At 41.1% G+C, this 19,634-nt stretch overlaps 1 protein-coding gene across 6 annotated transcripts; it reads right to left on the bottom strand.

Moving 5' to 3' along the window:
- Positions 1-3,227: 3,227 nt before the first annotated feature.
- Positions 3,228-17,229, bottom strand: LOC139477265 (organic cation transporter protein-like). Of its 6 annotated transcripts, none has more exons than XM_071259828.1 (11): positions 17,054-17,229; positions 13,380-13,405; positions 11,151-11,496; positions 9,635-9,865; positions 8,561-8,757; positions 7,995-8,336; positions 7,543-7,677; positions 7,175-7,260; positions 6,732-6,852; positions 6,183-6,255; positions 3,228-5,755 (listed from the first exon to the last, which is right to left on the bottom strand). In XM_071259828.1, exons 3-11 carry the CDS (start codon positions 11,472-11,474, stop codon positions 5,552-5,554), a joined length of 1,713 nt encoding a protein of 570 aa, XP_071115929.1. In that variant the 5' UTR covers positions 11,475-11,496; positions 13,380-13,405; positions 17,054-17,229; the 3' UTR covers positions 3,228-5,551. The 6 variants fall into 6 exon arrangements, with proteins under 6 accessions (XP_071115929.1, XP_071115944.1, XP_071115923.1 ...); XM_071259843.1 differs by lacking the exon at positions 17,054-17,229 and adding an exon at positions 16,329-16,557; XM_071259822.1 differs by lacking the exon at positions 13,380-13,405.
- Positions 17,230-19,634: the final 2,405 nt, after the last annotated feature.

The raw sequence follows: 19,634 nt of genomic DNA, 5'->3' as shown, positions 1-19,634 counted from the left end.
TGCTGTTCAATCAATGCTTATAATATGAAATTGTTCTGGAATTGCGTGACATCCGTGACATGTATTATCCCCCGCCCAAGGAAGTTGGCGGAGGATATAGAAACGGGCTCCGTCCGGAGCATAACTCATAAACCGTTCAATACCATTTCAGCTGGGTAAATGTAATTCAAAGGGAGACTACTCTTCAAACCTCAGAGGCCAGCCCTTGTTGATAATTTTAACGTTTTATAATCTTTATTAAAGTCACTAACGTGATCCAAAATACATTAACGTCCATGCACATCAAAAATAATTATATTAAAACACAAAACAGTGTCGAATAACGAATTTCTGTATAGAATTTCCATGTGAAATATGTGAGGTTGGTGTTGGAAAATTCAAAATGGCTGTTACTAACGGTATTCCGTCTCATATATGTAGGTCAGTAACAACCATCTTGGATTTTTACTGACGGAATATACGGGCTCATGTGGGGTCAGTAGTTCTGCTCTCTGATTGGTCAATCTCACTTTGAGGCTTAATAAGTGTAATTATGCTTACATGAGTATACTTGACATGTGAAGTCGTTTACTCGTCTGTATATTTACACCAGAGGCAACTTTACAACATGTCTGAAATTAGCACTGTACGTATATGTTGTCACGGGAACGTTTATGCCAACGTCTCATTAATGTTTTTGTTGATTTGCCAACAACAAGCAAAGTGGCTTTTCAGTCTACACCATTACAAACGTTAATGTCGACATCCATAGATGGGTGGACAGAGTTGTCTTTAGTTTCAAGGAGTTGTGTTCAGATTACACCAAACGCAAGTCGCTCCAAGCGAAAACTTTCGTACCATTCACGGTCATTATCAGATGGGGTTTTTCTACATTGTCCCACCTAGTTGACTCTGTCTTTCTTCCAAATCAACATTTCCTTTAAAGTATTTCAATCACGACAGACGCACACATTATGTAAGGTCACTCTTCTCATTCGTCTTTGATAGAAAAACAACCGACCCGGGAAGTTCTGGGGTAGTATAGGTCTTCAGCAACCCATAACAGGGTTGCCATAAACGGCGACTATATGCTTGTCGTAAGAGGCGACAAACGGCATCGGGTAGTCAGGCTTGCTGACTTGGTTGATGCATGTCATCGTATCCCAATTAAGTAGATCGATGCTCATGATGTCAATCACTGGAGGGGAGGTCGGGTAGCCTAGTGGTTAAAGCGTTCCCTCGTCACGCCGAAGACCCGGGTTCGATTCCCGACATGGGTACAATGTGTGAAGCAAATTTCTGGTGGCCCCCGCCGTGATACTGCGGGAATATTGCTAAAAGCGGCGTAAAACCGTACTAACTCACACACTCAATCGCTGGATTGTCTGGTCAAGACTCGGATTATTTACAGACCGCCGCCAAAACGCTGGAATATTGCTGAGTGCGGCGTTAAAAAACAAAGAGACAAAGAGAGGAAAACAAGTGGAAAGTGGTGAACACAGAGATGAACACGTGTGCGTCACTCAATTAACATGCTTTATTTCCACACTTTTGTTAATTTTCACATGAACGCATAGTAAATTTGCATGTGCACACGTATGTATAGTTATGTGCAAAATGTGAGTAATTGTAACTGTGAACGGGATGCACGGTGAGTAGCCCTAATTATGATCCGTGCTAGCAGCTGCTCTTGGGTTTCACAAAGTGGCATACCTCGTTCACATGCGCCTCTATACACATGTCTGTATATGTGCATACGTGTGTAGAAATACATACATGGGTATACTTGTCGTGTTAACGCGTTTACTCATGTGTGTATGTTTACACCAGAAGCAGATCTGCATCATGTCTGGAGCAGGTGCAAATGTAAATGTAAATTTGCACTGTGTGTATATGTTGCAATGTGAACGTTTATGTCAACCTAAGAGGATGATCTAATTAATATCTCTTCTTTTGCCAACACCAAACCAGTTGTCAACAGTTGCCAACTTTTATGTGTATATACAGAGTTGAGCGGACGGTGTTTTCTTCAAGGTTTCAAGGAGTCAAAACTTTGTGTACAAATGAAAACAAACACATGTTACTTCAGGCGAAAATTTTCGGTGAAGTAACTCTCTTCTCATTCAACTTTGATTGGAAAACAACCTGTTTGTGTTGAAAGTCGTGAACAGACTGACGAATATGTGTGCCTCACACAATTTACATACTATATTTACACACCTAAGATGCTTTTCATGTGAACGCAGAATAAATTTACATATACACACGTACGTATAGTTACACATGTGTAAAATTACTCACGTTAGTAAATGTTGTGCATATGAACGGGTTGTAAACGTCTATGAATGCATCACCTTGGGCCTTTCATCCACATCAAGCTGACGCACCACCCACGATATTATGGTGGCCGAGAGGGGACATCGCTTTCTCGCTTTCTCGCGGTTAAGCAATATCACTTCTTGACCACTATAGGGGCCGCATGTGATATCTGCTGCAATTGGGAGGTAATGTTGAACTTTTCTCACTATTTACCTAAAACATAATTAACTGTAGAGACGTAGGTGATTTTAAAACAATCCACCGATTTTTGCGTAAAATGTAATTGATTTATTTATGGCCCTTTTCAGTTGTATGTGACCATCTCGCCGAAAGCGCGTGGCAGATCATGGCAATACGCTCTAAATAAATCAGGATAAAATCTAAATATATACTATATATATAAAAGTTAAGAAGACTTTGGTTAATTAGTCATGGCTGATTGTTTTGCAAAAATACAATCTTATAATTTTGGATGTTCTATAACTAGTTTTCGGTAGTATATGATGTTTCAGTGTGTCATAAGGTTGTCCGTAAATGTTCTTTTTGACATTTGATGTATGTTTAACTTGAATTGTGTTTCTTGTATTGTGCAAATCTACAAATATATGTACTTGCATATAGTAATTTGATAAACACCGCTGTGAGTGAGTGAGTGAGTGGGAATGGTTTCACGTCGCTTTTAACAATAATCCAGTAATATCACGGGGAACACCAGAAATGGGCTTCACACATTGTACCCATGTGAGGAATCGAACTGGGTCTTCGGGTTGACGATCGAACGCTGTAACCACTAGCCTACCCCACTGCCCCCATCGCTGTGGCGTTACCACAGTTGATATGTGTACTTGTGTAAACTACACATATGGAGAGACATAATTAGTGTGGCCACATAGTTAAGGTTGATAACACTATGAAATGCAATACTATGATTATCTATAACATTTATTAAATCAGCTATCATTATAATATGCTATGTATATCCTAAGTATAGTTTTGTCAAAATTATGTGTGTGTGTGTGTGTGTGTGTGTGTGTGTGTGTGTGTGTGTGTGTGTGTGTGTGTGTGTTAACCATACAGTTTGAATGGATAGAGAATTGCTACATAAATATGTATATTCCTGTCTGAGCCTATACTATAATTGGATATCTAGTCTCTCCTGGCGGGAAAGTTAAACTATATTTTACAAGCACTTTAGCATTAAATTAAATTCCCGAAGACAGTTTGATCGAAAGTCATAATAAGAAACGAGTTGTTTTCAAAAAGTATTTACGACGCATTTCATTTCTGTTGTCCAAGGAATGGGGTTACGGGTTAATGACGCTCTCGAAAGTCGTATATGTGACTTAAGGTAGAGACATATATCTAAATCATCTGTATTTTGTAAGGGAAACATAAATGTGTACATGTACATCTTTTGTTAGCATAATGTACATGCAACTTAATGAACATAATTGTGATCCCGAAATCGGACGAGCACATATTCTGCTTCAATTCCAAATCTAATGACCGAAAATAATAATTCTTTGGACGTTGTAAACAATACAAACTGGCTAATAAAACTGACAATTATTTGTCAATATATGATCTCCTTATTATCAGTTTTAAGATTGATGGAGGAATGAGGGGAGGATACTATGAACAAAATGAAAATATGAAAATTGACTATCTGTATTCTGTGAATCTTGCTTATTTATTACACTACAAGAAAATATACAAGCTAAACGAGAAAAAAATACGTGTGTATTTTGTAATATATTTATCTACTACAAGATGTTTAAAAAATCTAATCATAAGAGGCAAAATAGCGGTGAGAATTACAGGAATGGATCACTAAATGTCAGCAAAAACCGTTTTAATGTACGGCATTATGGGAAATATCGCTTTCTCGCTCTATCGCTTCCTCTAATGGCTAACCATAGTCCTATGAAGGAATCGGGTGTTCTTTAACTTCTTTTGAATAGTATGTGCTGTAAATCTTGAAATTAACGTTAGAGTTAATAATAAATGCAAACAAATTGGCGTAGACTTAATTACATCATTTGACGTAATAAGCGCCCAGGGCGCTCTCAAAATTAGAATATTATTTTGGTGTAATAAAAGTTGAGTTGAAAGATGAATTTCGTGGTTTATGCTGACAGCCTGAAATGTTTATGTACGACAGAAATATTTTTCCCGAATTTAATTGCCCATAATTAAGTGTGCATATAACGAGTGCTTATTATACGCGAATAAATAAGTCTTGTGTACATTAATCAATCGGAAGGGGTGCTGGGATTGTTCACTAGCAATCATATTAGCAAATAACGCCGTAGGCGTTTATTAGAGCGGGGCGCTTATTACGTCGAATACGGCAATTATACTTTGCATTTATGTCTCAGAAATGACTGTTGATAAGACGGCCTCACTGAACACTTTTAACAGCGGAAATACCAACTTGAATATAAAACCAATCAACTATCTGTTTCCACATTAGGGTTACTGAGAACAATATGTCATCCAAAAACTAGAAATTACATAATGAACATCCGGTTGTATTACCATTGCTTGGGTGAGGACTTCCACTTTGATGGCATCTACTCCGCAAACAGAATTAGCATTGATATAAGCGTTGTTTTTAGGAAAACGCTATTGCCTTTTAGGAAGTACGTACTACTCAGCGCTATTAAGCGGTGTTATTTGCTATTTGTTTCGATAACTTGGCCTGGGGGCGGGGGGATCCAATAGCTAAATAGAAAGCGAAAAAGCGATAAAGCGACACATTAATGAAACAGCGTAAAACATGAACAGCCATGCACTGGTATAGTATTTAACTAAAACATTTCTATTCTCTTGCCATTTATTTCATGGGGAGCGTCTTCTTTATCTGCTTTTCTATAAAACAAAATGTTCCGTTGTCACATTTCCTTGAGACCGTTGAACACCGAACCGAGTCAATCATTCGATAAAACTTCGTTTCGGTCAGTAGTGCGTGTCAATGTCATGTTTGCAATAGCATCACATATCTGGGTCCATTTTTCAGTAGAGACCGTTAAATTCTATAACAATTCTTCAAACTGCAAGGCAATAATAAAATCTCTCTTCTGCGTTCTCAACAAACGGATTCGCCTTTGACACAGAGGTCAGGAAACATATGAGGATTCCCATCACTTGGAAGAACGTGAAATTATTTGTTCTACACTGTCAGCGTAACGTCTCCTCCTTAATACAAGAGTGTCGGATTGGACAGAGGGCATCGATATGAGGATGGTTCCTGTCAGTTTGTCTCGACTAAGGTAGGGTTCAGGGAACCGTTCTTGGTGTTCTTCTGATACCCCCTGCCTCGACCCCATCTCTGTACCTCCTCCACAGTCTGGGGGAGGGGCCGCTTGTGAGTGTCCGGCAGCATCAACACCAGCATCCCACTCACCGCAGTCAGGCCACCGAATATAGATAAGGGGAGGTAAGTCATTTTCTTTGCCTGTGGAACATAAATAAATTATTATCCAATTGTTTTCATTTGCTTAAACATTCTGTTATAGTTATAGGGGCAATGAGGGTACCTTAGCGGTTGAACCGTTCGCTCGTCACGCCGAAGACCCGCACATGGGTAGACTGCGTGAAGCCCATTTCCGGTCTCCCCGTCGTGATATTGCTGAAATATTGCTGAAAGCGGCGTAAACCCATACGCACACTCTTACTGTTATAGATAAACTCTTGCATCAGTCAGCATTCGGACTATTAAAAATGTGTGAAAAAGGCGACTTCTGGTGGAGAGAAGTTCCTATTTGAAAGTCTGGGCCTGATGTGGGCTATACTGCATGGTGTCATTGCTGGCACTGGTGGTACATTTAGAATCACTTCTACGCCTCGAAATTAAGCTCACATGAGGACTAGAATGTACTCACCGCTATTACCATGGAAGGGGCTGCCATGCTACCGATGTTTTCAAAAAAAGAACACATTCCTAGAGCGTGGTTCCTGCAAGAGGCATCATCAATCAGTTTATAGGAGCAGAGTTGTTGGCAAGATATGTTATATGGAAGTGTATCAACAGATATCGTCAGAATTAAATGTAACCGCAGTCGACTATTGTTAGGTTGTTAATAAATCATGAATACCCGTCTTAATCCAAGCTTATACATATTCAACGTCTCTAAACAGTTCATAGTGCCCAACGAAAAAATCTGTCTTGTGTGTTCAGATATATAAGTGAAGTACAGTAAGCATCATAAAATTATATTAGCAAAACTGAAGTTCAGATCTGAATGCTTGCGAAAAAGTTAAAGCCACAAATACTAATGCTGTACCAGACCTTTCATATTCTTTTGGTGTTGTTGGTTGGAAGTAAAACACCTTCTTCTTTCTGATGTTTAATATTATCTTTTCCCATGAAAATGTGTGCTCAAGTGAATAAAATAAAAATTGTTGATAAACAAGACAACGGTGTCCTGTACCTGATGGACGTGGGGAACATCTCCGAGGCATACAGATACACAGTTGAGTAAGATCCAGTGATGCCAAACTTCCCGATCATCACCAATGCTGTCTTCAACCAGACTATATCACTTCCGTCACCTAGAAACATGGCAATAGAGAGACAGATGGCAGACCTAATTCATAAAGATGCCAGACATTCCTGGTAAGTATAATCATTCACTGGAGATCAGCTTGACTGCTCACAGATTGCCCACGTCAAAATCTTCTGTTGGGTGGGGTTGGTTGGTCAGGCCAAAGACCGGGGCTTCCACTCCACACAATGCTCGAAGCCCATGAAGCTGCGCTATGACTTGAATATTGCTAAAAGCGGCCTCAATTCCTACCTAACTTGCTAGCTCTAATTCTTCGTGTAATATACATTGCACATATATTTGATCTATGCCATTCAAGGACGCCATACCGGAAGTACTTGGAACAAAAATGGCGCCAATGTTGGCGGCGGCACAGACGAGGAGGAACACACTCATGGGAATTCGCCGGCCGATACTGTGGACAAAGGAAACCTGAATTGTGAAAACTGCATCACCAAATGTTATGGTCAAAACCATTAACTCCATGTCAGCACTTTTTTTGTAAGCCTTCAACAGTTCCCAAGAGAGCACTTGGAGATATATTACTCAAGATCTCAGACACGTTCCTGTGACAGGTATGGCCTCTATATCTAATGTTATCTGGTCTTGGGAGTATATATAGTCAGGGGATGTTTGGCACGTTTTGTTACCTGTTATATACCATAATATATACCAATACAAAGCAATGACGGCCTACCATCGGTTACTAGCGTATGCGATGATGTACGCCGGTATTTCCACAGTAGCACTCAAGAACAGGTTCAGGAAACGGTCCCCGTTCAGGGTTGGCGTCAGGAACAGCACTCCAAAATACCCCAAACTGTTGGCTAAACTGAAACGTTATAGCTATGCAAATGAATACTGACATCAGGTTACCAAGTGTAGGACTATAATTAACATATTCTTGACCCGACCCAATACTCTGGAGCAATCCTAAGATTATCATATTTCACAGTAGTTTTCGTAAGAACCGAAATTATACTTTCAGAAGCGATTACACGTGTTATGATGGTTACAGGATGATGTCAGTGTGGAGCGTTCAGGTTTTACATGTAAGTTAAGTATGAATATTTACTCTTTTTTCAAAATGTCATTGTTTCTCGATCAATCACAAATGTGCATATATCAATTTGCAAACAAAGTACTTACAATAAAAAGAACATGATGAAACAGTAAACGTTGATCTTTGGTATGCACAGAAGACCAAAGGCTGTGTGTTTGGATTCGTGAACTTCTGACATCACTAATCCCTTTGTTTTGTCCGATTCTGGCCTTATCTCAGTCTTTGACCGTTCCCGATCATGGCCCTGTTCCTGAACGCCCTCAGGCTTCCCCAGGGTAGTCCAAGTTTCCCGGGCCGCCTCTTCCAGCTTGCGGCGGATATCAGTGGGCAGAACAATCTTATTCATCTTGGCGGCTCGGTGGAGAACCGATTCGGCCTCGTCCAGTTTTTTCTTTGAGACCAACCAAGGAACGGATTCCGATAAAAGACTGATGAGGAAAAAAAACTATCTTGTATCACACAATTTCAACCTCATTGTTGTAACTACATCGGAGCCAAGTAGTTACTCACTAGTTTCTGTGAACACTCGCTAGATACGCGAAAAATAAATCTAACAAGAAAAAGAAATCTACGTTTGTGTTTTGAATTATTATCACCTGGGAGACAGCAGTTACCAGATTATCATTGTCCAGACAAACGCGACTTAACTCACCATATGCAGCCTATGCTTAGGAGGTTGGGCAGCGAGATCAGCATCTCAAGATGGCGCCAGTTTCTGACCAGGTAGCCGAACAAAGCCAGCAACATTATGCCCATAGCCCAAAAGAACTGGACACTGACGGCGGGCAAGAGGCGATGTGTTGAGGCGAAAGATTCGGACAGTAATACAGACACACACAGAGCAATTGTCTGAAACATACCGAATGTTGGGGCAATGGTCAAAAGTTCAATGAAGTTATTTAGTTTTCACTTTGACTTCGGCTTAAACAGCGTCCATAATTAAGATGTTCAATGAACAGCATCATAATTACTGTCATGATTACTGCTTTCGAAACATGGGGTCATGAATTTGAATCAATTGTAAGAGAGAAACTGAATGGGCTTTCGGCAACCCTTCCTTGATTATTGTATCTCCATTGTATTATGATCAATATCCTGGATGCCACCACTTCGTTTTGGAAGTGACGTCACGAGATCCATATGTAATGTCTAACATCTTAACATCAATTTAGCAAATGATATCTCTCGATCACTTACTTGTGCTTAAAATCAACAACAAATGATAATGCATCTTCTGAACGCAACATAGATCTACATTCACCGAGCGAATCACAAGACTGTTATAAATGATTTGTCGTCCTAATGCTACAAGGCGTCCGCTTGTACTTGCGTCGGCACGCAATTGACGGGAGAGTATAGGTGTCATCGCGGCTTGTTTAAACCATGAAAAAATATTGAACGTCTATTTTTAGCGCCATGTCATTCAAACCGGCTCCTAAACAATGCTAAGGTGGCGAATGGGTACAGGGCACATATCATAATAGATGAGTAGGATAAACAGAAGGAAAATAATGATAATAATAATAGGCCATTTATATTGCGCCTTCGACACTGATTGGTGAGCAGAGAATGTCAGCCATCGATCACCCTGCCTAACATAAATTTCAGCTATTTCTCTCTCCGTTTAAATACTTAGCATTAGTCTACTGACAATACACCTAAAACATCCAGACTTAGTCTGTCCTTGCAAGTTTGGCACCTACCTAACACAGCTCTCACAACTCACCATGTTGAAGAGGCCGATGAAGAACCTGATGACTGTGTACGCGATGAAGTCAGTCACCCAGGCCAAGCCGAAGCCGAGAACCGCCTGGACCCACAGACAGGCCAGCATCACCCTCTTCCTCCCAAACACATCCGACAAGGGTGTGAGGAACACCGCCCCACAGGTAGTGCCCACCATGTAGATTGTGGTGGACAGCTCCACCAGGTACTCCTTGTCACACACCAGGCTCCACTGACAACACACACACACCGCGCGTTACAACACAGTATTATGTCAAAGGGTATGTTGTAAACGTCTGAGACATGCAGCACTTCGGGCTTTCCTCCCACATATAACTGGAATACTGTTAAAAGCGGCGTTAAACCCAACTCACTAACTCACTGAAAGAGTATGTTCCAACGCGTCCCTTTGTGATCGCTCTCTTGGAGGAATTATGCCCATGGAACAGGTTTTACTAGGAAAATGTTACCACGATGCATTTACACTGGCAATATTCATTCGGGATGGAACTAATTCCATGTGTAACTGAGCCGTGAATATCTGGTGCAGAATAGGTCTTCAGCAACCCATGCTTGCCGTAAAAGGCGACTATGCTTGTCGCAAGAGGTGACTAACGGGATCAGGTGGTCATGCTTGTTAACTTGGTTGATGAATGTCATCGTTTCCCAATTGCGTGGACCGATGCTTATGATGTCAATCACTGGACTGTCTGGTCCAGACTCGATTATTTACAGTAGAATCTTCTTTCCTTTCGGCTAGATATAAGGACATCAGATAATCAAATATTCCAGCATGGGGCGATGTTTAGGGGCATAACACTTTTGAATCTTCACCTCTGGATTTATGATGAGGACAGATCTATAAATACATACGTGGTATAAAGACTTCAGCTGATCGGACCTTCTTGTGTGGGTTTATATTTAGTGTCACCGGTAAATCCTGTTTTACGTACTTCTTTTTTTGAACAGTGAAAGTTGAGATTCAGTATGTAAACACAATAAGCACTCACTCACTCACTCACTTAGCCTGTCAAGGATCATTTAGCGAGTTTTAGTGGTTGGGTCCTTGCTTTACCCGAGTACAATTACACACTCTCGGGAATGTTCGTCACGTCTTTGCGCAGCGTATCCATATTGGGAATTAAACCGGGATCTTCGGCGTGACGAGCAAGCATTGTCCCCACGAGGACCCTCACCTGTCCTCGTCTGTCATATGGCAATATAATGGGTAGAGCAGGGGGGCCAATACACAATGATGTCCCATGCGGATCACATGGCAACAATAATTTTGATCATTAAACGCCATTTAGTTTTAGAGTGAGCAGGGAAATTTCACTTTCGATATTGTATATTGACCATGCTAATCCGTGAGATGCCATCCTGAAAATTTCATAAGGCGACCAATTAAACAATAAAAATTGAGTGGACAGGGGTGAGGAAAAAGACATCAATATCATTTTATATCATTTGTCATCTTAAAGACTTCGGAGGGGTTTCAGCACTATCTAATCACTCACCTCGGCTAGGAATGAAGTCTCTCCTGGCTGAAATCCATATGTCCATCCATTCTGGCAGGCCACTGTGGCATTCCCCTCCCCCGGGGTGGCGTACATCAGACACTTGTCCCACACCCACACCCCGTCCTTCTCCTTGCCAGGGATGGCGAGGTTGAGCGTGGTGTTGGGGGCAGGTGTACAGTGATGGCCCGGGTCATAGCCAAGGTACATAGGACTGAACACATGCCACGACCCCCTCATGTACAGGAATCCCAGACAGAAGTAGGCCACCAATTGGAAGGGCTTGTATCCCCCCACTAGCTGTTGTATGTCATCAACCTCCATGGTGCTACTTTAACAGCAATTTCTGAAAACATAGAGTAAGCGACTAGTTGTGCGATGCACTTATCAAGGTCAAATCTATGTAGGGGCCGAATGCAAGTAGGCGTACTCGGGTCAACTCGACATTCTCCGCCACCTATAAAATGCTATGTGATACGCCCGTAGGTTACCTGTTGTTTACAAGCCTATGATTACAGTGAAGCTGCGTTAAAGCCTTAGTCACACCGACAATGCGACCGACCGCGATGCAACCTCCTGGCGACCAAAATATTTGACAATCGCAATGAGAGGTTTCATTGAGCTCGCTACAAGGTTTCAGAGCGGTCGCAAAACCCATTCAACATGCACAAAAGACTGTCTGCGACCGATACGGTTGCTCGGAGGTTTCATTGGTCTCCCAGAGGTCTATAAATGGTGTTATTTTAATCGCAGATTGGTTTCCACTGTGCGGCAGTGGTGTTGACTCTTTGCAACCTAGTGGCGACCTATCGGTGATTGATCAGTGATGAGGCGGTGATCGACCGGTGCTTCATCGGTGACTGGTTGTCGATCGGTTGCAAAGTCGTTTCCAAGCGTGCGTCGATCATTCTACGTTGGTTTTGCAACATGTCACCGTCTATATAAAAAGACCTGTCTGTGCATTACAGCATCATTTTATCATAAGTACTCAGAGAGTTCACATCAATTATTTCCATTCATCACTATGGTCCGTAAAGGCAGGAAATCAAAAGAACCAGAGATGTAGAAGATACAATAGAGACTACTGCTGTGGTGTACAGGTCTGCTACAATGGAGCCAGGGCCAACAGCATCTCAACAAGAGAAGAGGCGGACACCTGATGAGGAGGAAGAGCCAGAAATGTCCGATGTTGACAGGCTCCATTATGTGGTAGCCCACGAAATCACCACGACTTTCTCTCTCCAACTCTGCCATCAGATTCTCATAGTCTCCTAGCTGTGGCCTTCTTCGATCCAAGGTCTCAGCCAATACTGCTTTCGCCTTGTCCTTCTCATTCTTCTGTAGGTCATCATGGCAGCAACTGCAGCATTTTGATTTATTCTTTGCCGGCGGAGCAACTGCAACTGTTCTCCTGTTAACATCTTGACAACTTGCAAAGAAATTATTTGATTCAGAAATGCACCCTTTTTATATGCATTATGTTTGGATCGGTGATCGATCGACAACTAGTCACCGACCAATCCACGATCAGTTGCAACAAGTCGCCGAAGATTCGCTGACTAGTCACCGATCGGTTTCAACCAGTTGCAAACATTTCGCCGTATCTGCGGTGAACAGTTGCCGATCAGTCACTGACAAGTTGCAAAACCTATCGCTGATTGATAATACCCTAATTCCAAATATTGGCAGATGTAGTTACACCGGTCAGCGATCGCCAGTCAGTCGCAAAGGAAATCAGTCGGCAAGAGGTTGCATCGCGGTCGCATTGACTGTGTGACTGTAGCTTAAGTCTTGAAAATTATCTGCCAGATCCCACCGGGTACCGCCATCAACACACACTCACACGCTCAAGGATACCCCCTATATCAGTGAATATTTAATCCGGAAATCTGTTAATCTGTCCGATTTACAATCTGGATTAAAGGGGTGTCACTGTCTTCATATCTCTACATTTACCCATCACAGTTTCTTCGTGTGTTTGTTTGTTTGTCGCTAAATACCGCCCTCAGCAATACTCCAGCTATATGACGACGGTCTGAAAATAACCGAATCTGGACAAGACAATCCAGTGATTGACATCAAGATACAATGACATGCATCAACCAAGTCAGCCAGCCTGACCACCCGATCGCCTCTTGCGACAAGCATGTTCGCACGTAGATGTTTCGCCGAAGTAGGTGGGAGTTTTGTACTCTGCTTCCGTCACGTGTCTGTGTATGAATCACTCACAGCCCAAACAGAAGACGTCCTTGATTCTACAACAAAGGGTACAATAACACACACTCTGCGCGGTCCTGACAGGGGTCGTTCCTAAGCATACAAACATACAAACAAAACTGTAGTGCAAAACTTAAAGATACAAAAAACAAAGATCCAAAAACATTCTGGAAAATTTTGAAATCATTTAATCCTAAATCAAGTGAAAACGATATTAATATTGACACATTGTTCGAACACTTTAAAAGCATGAATGATCACCCGACTGATGATTGTGATGATTTTAACCTTTAACGATATGCATGATAATGATTTACTAGATGATGCTATAACTGAGCATGAAATACTGTCAGCTGTCAATAATCTTAAATCAAATAGAGCCTGCGGACTTGATGGACTTGTAAATGAATATATTAAAAGTACAATTCACATTTTAATGCCAGTTTATGTTAGACTCTTTAATGTTATATTTGATCATGGAGTTATCCCAGATCCTTGGCTTCTCGGCTGTATTAAGCCAATCTATAAAAACGAAGGGAACCAGAGCGAGCCTGGGAATTACCGGGGCATCTCACTAGTAAGCTGCTTGGGTAAGCTATTCACCTAATAAACAATAGGCTACAAACTTTTTCACACACCATTGGTTTAATTGGTGAATCGCAAGCAGGCTACAGAAAGACCCACTGCACATTAAATCATATCTATGACGTACTAAAATCGCTAATTGATATCTACCAAGCATCCGGCAAAGGATATTTTGTGCATGTATTGATTTCAGTAAAGCTTTTGATACTGTTTGGAGAAATGGACTTTGGTTTAAACTGATTGAAAGTAATGTTACTGGAAGGTGTTTCAGATTGATATACAATATGTACCAACTGCGTTAAGTATAATAATGATATTACCCCATTTTTTCAATGTAACATAGGCGTCCGTCAAGGAGAAAACTTGTCACCTTTCTTATTTGCACTATACATAAATGATCTAGAATCATATTTGTTTAAAAATAATATAAAGGGCTTGGATTTTGTAAATGGCTATGCTGAAAACGAGATTGGTGTTTACTTGAAACTTGTTTCACTTTTGTATGCGGACCATACAGTTTTGTTGTCAGAAACTGCCGTAGATTTGCAGAACGCCCTGGAGATTATTGTAACACATGGAAACTCAACGTTAACCTGAATAAAACAAAATAATTATATGTTCAAAGGGATATGTCGGGAAACACTTTGAATTTACATTACAAGGATCAAAGATAGAAATAGTGAAAGAATATGTCTACCTAGGGGTTCTTTTTTCAGGGAATGGGAGATTTTGTAAAGCACTTAAGTCACTTAATGATCAGGCCAGTAGGGCAATGTTCTCTGTTTTCAGATTTATAAGGCAACTAGATGTCCCATTAGACTGTCAAATGAAATTGTTTGATCAATTAGTTCTCCCTATTCTATTATATGGATGCGAAATCTGGGGGTTTGAAAAGCCTAATATATTGGAAAAGGTTCATCTGAAATACTGTAAATATATATTCAATATTAAGCAGTCAACCCCTGATTATATGGTATATGGTGAGCTCGGCAGATACCCTATAATAATTAACATCAAAGTAAGAATAATTTCGTTCTGGTGTAAGATCCTACTTTCCCAAAAACCGCTACCACAAATCATGTACTCAAGAATGCTATCCCTGACAACTAAATCTGAAAAGGTACAATTTCCTCTATTGAGTTTGATAAAACAAATCCTGCAAGAAGCTGGACTGCATTACTTGTGGATATCACAAGCCGTACCAGATGTCCAGTGGGTCAAACAACACAACAAGTGAAAATAGTGTTAACAGATCAGTATAAACAATCTTGGCAAGCTTATATTCAAAATTCCTCTAAGGCAGATAATTATAAACTATTCAAAGGCGAACCCACTTTAGAACCATATCTTTTAATTCTCCCACAAAATCTACGTATTTGGCTAACGCGTTTTAGAACAACAAATCACAAGTTGCCGATAGAAATAGGAAGATGGCACGGAATGCCACGTATCAACAGATATTGTACTCTATGTAATGCCGCTGTTGGCGACGAATTTCATTTTTTATTAAGCTGTAACGAATTACTCAACCTTAGAACAACCCTATTACCAGACTATTTTCGTAAGTATCCTACTGTGCATAAATACAACTACTTAATGAATTGTATTTCAGACCTCTTCTTACAAAGTTATGTAAATATATAAAGAATGGACTCGTACTGCTACAATGAGTGATCTACATGCCACTACATATCAAGATAGTACCCTAATATATAATTATTTACGCAGGTATGTATGCAAATATGATGTATATAGTTTATGCAAATATGAATGTTTATATTGTATAAAGTATGTATATATAATGCATATTATATTTTAACTCCAAATTGCTTGTATTGTGCTACATTCTTTATACAATTGTATATTACTTCGTCATGTGTGTTCTCTATACCACTATTGTGTGTTTTTTAGAATAAACTCTACGTGTGTTACGTGTGTTATTCTATTAAGTTATTTATTTATTTGTTGTTTAACGCCGCACTCGGCAATATTCCAGCTATATCACGGCGGTCTGTAAATTATCAAGCTTGCACCAGACATTCCAGTGATTGACATCGATCCACGCAATTGGGATACGATGACATGCATCAACCAAGTCAGCGAGCCACACCACCCGATCCCGTTAGTCGCCTCTTACGACAAGCATAGTCGCTTTTTACGACAAGTATGGGTTGCTGAAGATCTATTCTACCCCGGATCTTCACGGGTCTATTCAGAAAATAGGGTATCAATTTTTTTATGTAAAACACATCATTATATGAAATGTGTAGATCGTCAGAAAATATGCATACGCTTAAACATCGTTCATCAATAATCCTTTCTCAATTAAATCGTTTAGTGACCTTATATATGTGTATGGACGTTTGTAATAGTTACCTTCACGGAAAAGAGGTCCCCTCGGAAACTAAGATAGTTTGATTATTATGAATATACAAAACGAAGCATCTCTTCACAGAAAACTTGTAAATCCTGGAGTATCCAGTTGAGACTACAGTGTAGGCGAACGGGTGTATGTGCGCTGTGGAGAACACAGGTCATCCCGGCACAAGTAGGAGCTCCCTTGTAACTTCCACGACACTAACACGCAATATATAGAAGGCACTTGTCATGCTTATGTTGTGTGTTACTATGTGAAGGCGAAGGTCATGTGAACACGTGACTCACGTGAATACATCTTTGTCCTAAAATATATAACCCAATGGTTAACATGACCCGCCGCCATACACAAGAATGTGTGATGTGGTGCAGTGCATTGCGTTCCAGCGTATAAGAAAATCAAGGCTTTCTCATCGTACATTAGGACGTGTAGCTATTGCAATTATCCATTGCTGAAATGTCATGAATTCAAAGTGAACCGTGCATGTCCTATTGCTAAGATATAAACTGACAATATCAAAATTGAGTTCATAGAATTAATTCACCTCGACGAAAAGAAACAAGCAATTCCTATTTGTGAGTTGCAAGTTTAGCATGATGAATTAGTACGTCAACACATTCTGTTAAGTACATCGTATTTCGACGTATGGAGGCCCCGTTTTACCAATCAACTCTTCGTAAGAAAGTTTACCGAACCTTGTATTCATCTGTCAAACATGTCTTACCTTCAGTGCCTAATCACGACACGTCCGTCAAAGTTTCACGTTGTGGGAGGACATAAGTATTTACGTTACATACACCAGTCACCAGATGACCACGACCTATCTGATGGCTGGTTCACCCTTATCTCGGTAGTATGTACAGTGGTGTTATTGTCAGTGTTTGTATTCAGATCACCTTCAACCCGGATGTAGTGATCCGGGGCAGCTGATTCACGAATTGTTGTTCTCCACTATAAACAGCCAAGCCTACGGCAAAATATCTCCTCTTACTCATATGCTATACCACTCAAAGTTTCCTGAGGATCAAGTTTTGATGATGTCAAGAAATCATCCAAAATATAAAGATTGAAATATCCCGGTACACACTGATTGGGTAACTCCTGTCAGGACATCAGTTTCATGATGAACGGACAGAGGCATGCAGTCGTGTACACGAGGTGCTTAAAAACCTGTGTTTGGGTGTATCGTGACAGAACCGTTGCACATCATTATCAGAGAGCACAAGACCATTTGCAAATGAGGATTGCAACAACAGAATTATATGCACGTATGCCCCCTCAGCGTAATAGACGTCGTTTGACGACAAAAGAATTAGGCAGATGCTAAGGCATGTTTGAAACTGGTCAACACAACGTCACGTTGCAAACGTCTTTGGTGTCAGTCAAAGTGTGATCAACAGGACATGGAATCCACGTTTCGATCAGTTACCCAGCGACGTGCAGGTGGTCGACAGCGTTCAACGACACAGCGAAGAGACATGTTTCTCCTGATTGCACGCCATCACTTCATGACTGCCACCACACTTAGAAATGACCTGCGGAACGCAAGTGGCGTTAACGTTTATACTCAGACAGTGCGTAAAACGTATCGGTGAGGCTAGCCTACGGTCACGGCGGGCATGAATTTGCATCCCACTGAGCCGAAATATCAGGCAGGCGCCTTTGTATCGGGCTGAAGACCACATCTGTTGAACAGACCAGCAATGAGTTCAAGTACTTTTCAATGACCCATCGAGATAATGTCTAGACAAATCGTCGTAGCGTAGACGAGGGGAAGGTTTTCAGAATTCCAGTGTTGCCGAACATGACCGCTTTGAAGGGGGCCCAAACATTATTTGGGGTGGGAATAGAAGATCCACAGCGGTGCACGATGATAATTGTGCGCTACAGAGACGGATGGTAACGCAAGACCTCATCGTGCAAGGGTCGCTGATACATACGTGGAGCGGGAGACCTTTGGCAAGTCCGGTCACCACACCTCAAACCTATCCAACACATGTGAAACGAGCTTCAAATCGCCCTGTCGCGACGACACGTCCTTCCGGCAACGCTACAGGAACTCGACAATGGCCTTACTAAAGAGTGGAACAGTCGTCCCTCGACAACCATGCAGACACTTATTTGGAGCATGGGGCGACGGTGCCAGACTGTAACGGCTCACGTGGATCACATACGTGCTACTGAGAGTACCTTTTAAAGAGGTTATATTTAAACAAACTTTGAGTAGAATACTTTTACGTTAGAATGAACGGTTTATGATGTTTCCATAACATATCCGTCAACACCCTTTGGTTCCACCTTGTTTACCGTGAAGCGATATCTAGTAAACGCGAGTTATCATACATTTATGAGCGAAAAGGATTTGATCTCTGCTATACAATGTTGGTCAATAACAATAGTGTTTTCTACACACAGCGTTCCTGTAAGATTACAGACTGGGCTTATAATTGGTAGGGGGCTGGTCAGAAAGTTCTAAACTTTCAACTATCGACCATAACAAAGTAACTAGTCAATGTAGTACATTGTTTGAGTAGTTCATTGCAAGTGTATTTGGTCTGTTGAGGCCGTTGTATATCAGTGACAGCCAGATGAACGTGATGGACACACAAATGGAAAAGATCCAGTACAGGGCAGTCATTAAGTTTTGGACTTAAGAGAAAAGTTCTCCCCAAGAAATTCATGACCGCATGTCACAAGTGTATGGGGATACGTGTCCTCGCCATTCCACTGTTAAACGTTGGACAAGATCAGTGAAGAAAGTTATGGCGACTGTATTCTGGAATGCAAAGGATGTGATCCTTGTTGATTACTGGAAAGTCAAAAGACGATGCCTCTTCTCACACCTCTCGACTTGAAAAAGCTGCTGTGCGAAAATGTAGGTTCGAAGAGCTTTCTCACCCTTCATACTCGCCAGACCTAGCACCAAGTGGTTTCCCCCTGTTTCCTAAACTGAAAGAACACCTTCGTGAAAAGAGTTATGACGACAACGATGACCTCAAAGCTGCCGTGAATTAGTAATTCAGGGTGGCTTCAGAAAACTTCTTCCTGACTGGAAAAGTAGGGAGATTATGCTAAAAAATATAATTAAAAACACTTTCACAAATGTTGGTTTTGTTTGTAAGGCTTAGAACTGTTTGACCAGCCCTCGTACAGTGAGAAGACCCGAATATTCACACACACACACACACACACACACACACACACACACACACTGCATGATACTGTAATATAATCGAGATAGCAATACATAGTTGCGACACTACCCGTATTTTTGTGGCATGAGCTTACTTGATATATGAACAGAT

Source organism: Haliotis cracherodii, unplaced genomic scaffold, assembly GCF_022045235.1.
Source record: "Haliotis cracherodii isolate W230 unplaced genomic scaffold, xgHalCrac1.p SCAF_1, whole genome shotgun sequence".
Taxonomy (NCBI): domain Eukaryota; kingdom Metazoa; phylum Mollusca; class Gastropoda; order Lepetellida; family Haliotidae; genus Haliotis; species Haliotis cracherodii.
The sequence above is the reverse complement of the archived record's forward strand: the minus strand, read 5'-3'. Positions and strand labels throughout refer to the sequence as shown.

Bases quoted from the DNA above. Each gene is read 5' to 3' on its own strand.
- LOC139477265 (XM_071259828.1), bottom strand. From the start codon at position 11,474: ATGGAGGTTGATGACATACAACAGCTAGTGGGGGGATACAAGCCCTTC. The intron at 8,758-9,634 runs GTGAGTTGTGAG...GGTATGTTTCAG, and splicing joins TCATCGGCCTCTTCAACATG to ACAATTGCTCTGTGTGTGTC. The intron at 6,256-6,731 runs GTACAGGACACC...TGCCTCTTGCAG, and splicing joins ATGTTCCCCACGTCCATCAG to GAACCACGCTCTAGGAATGT.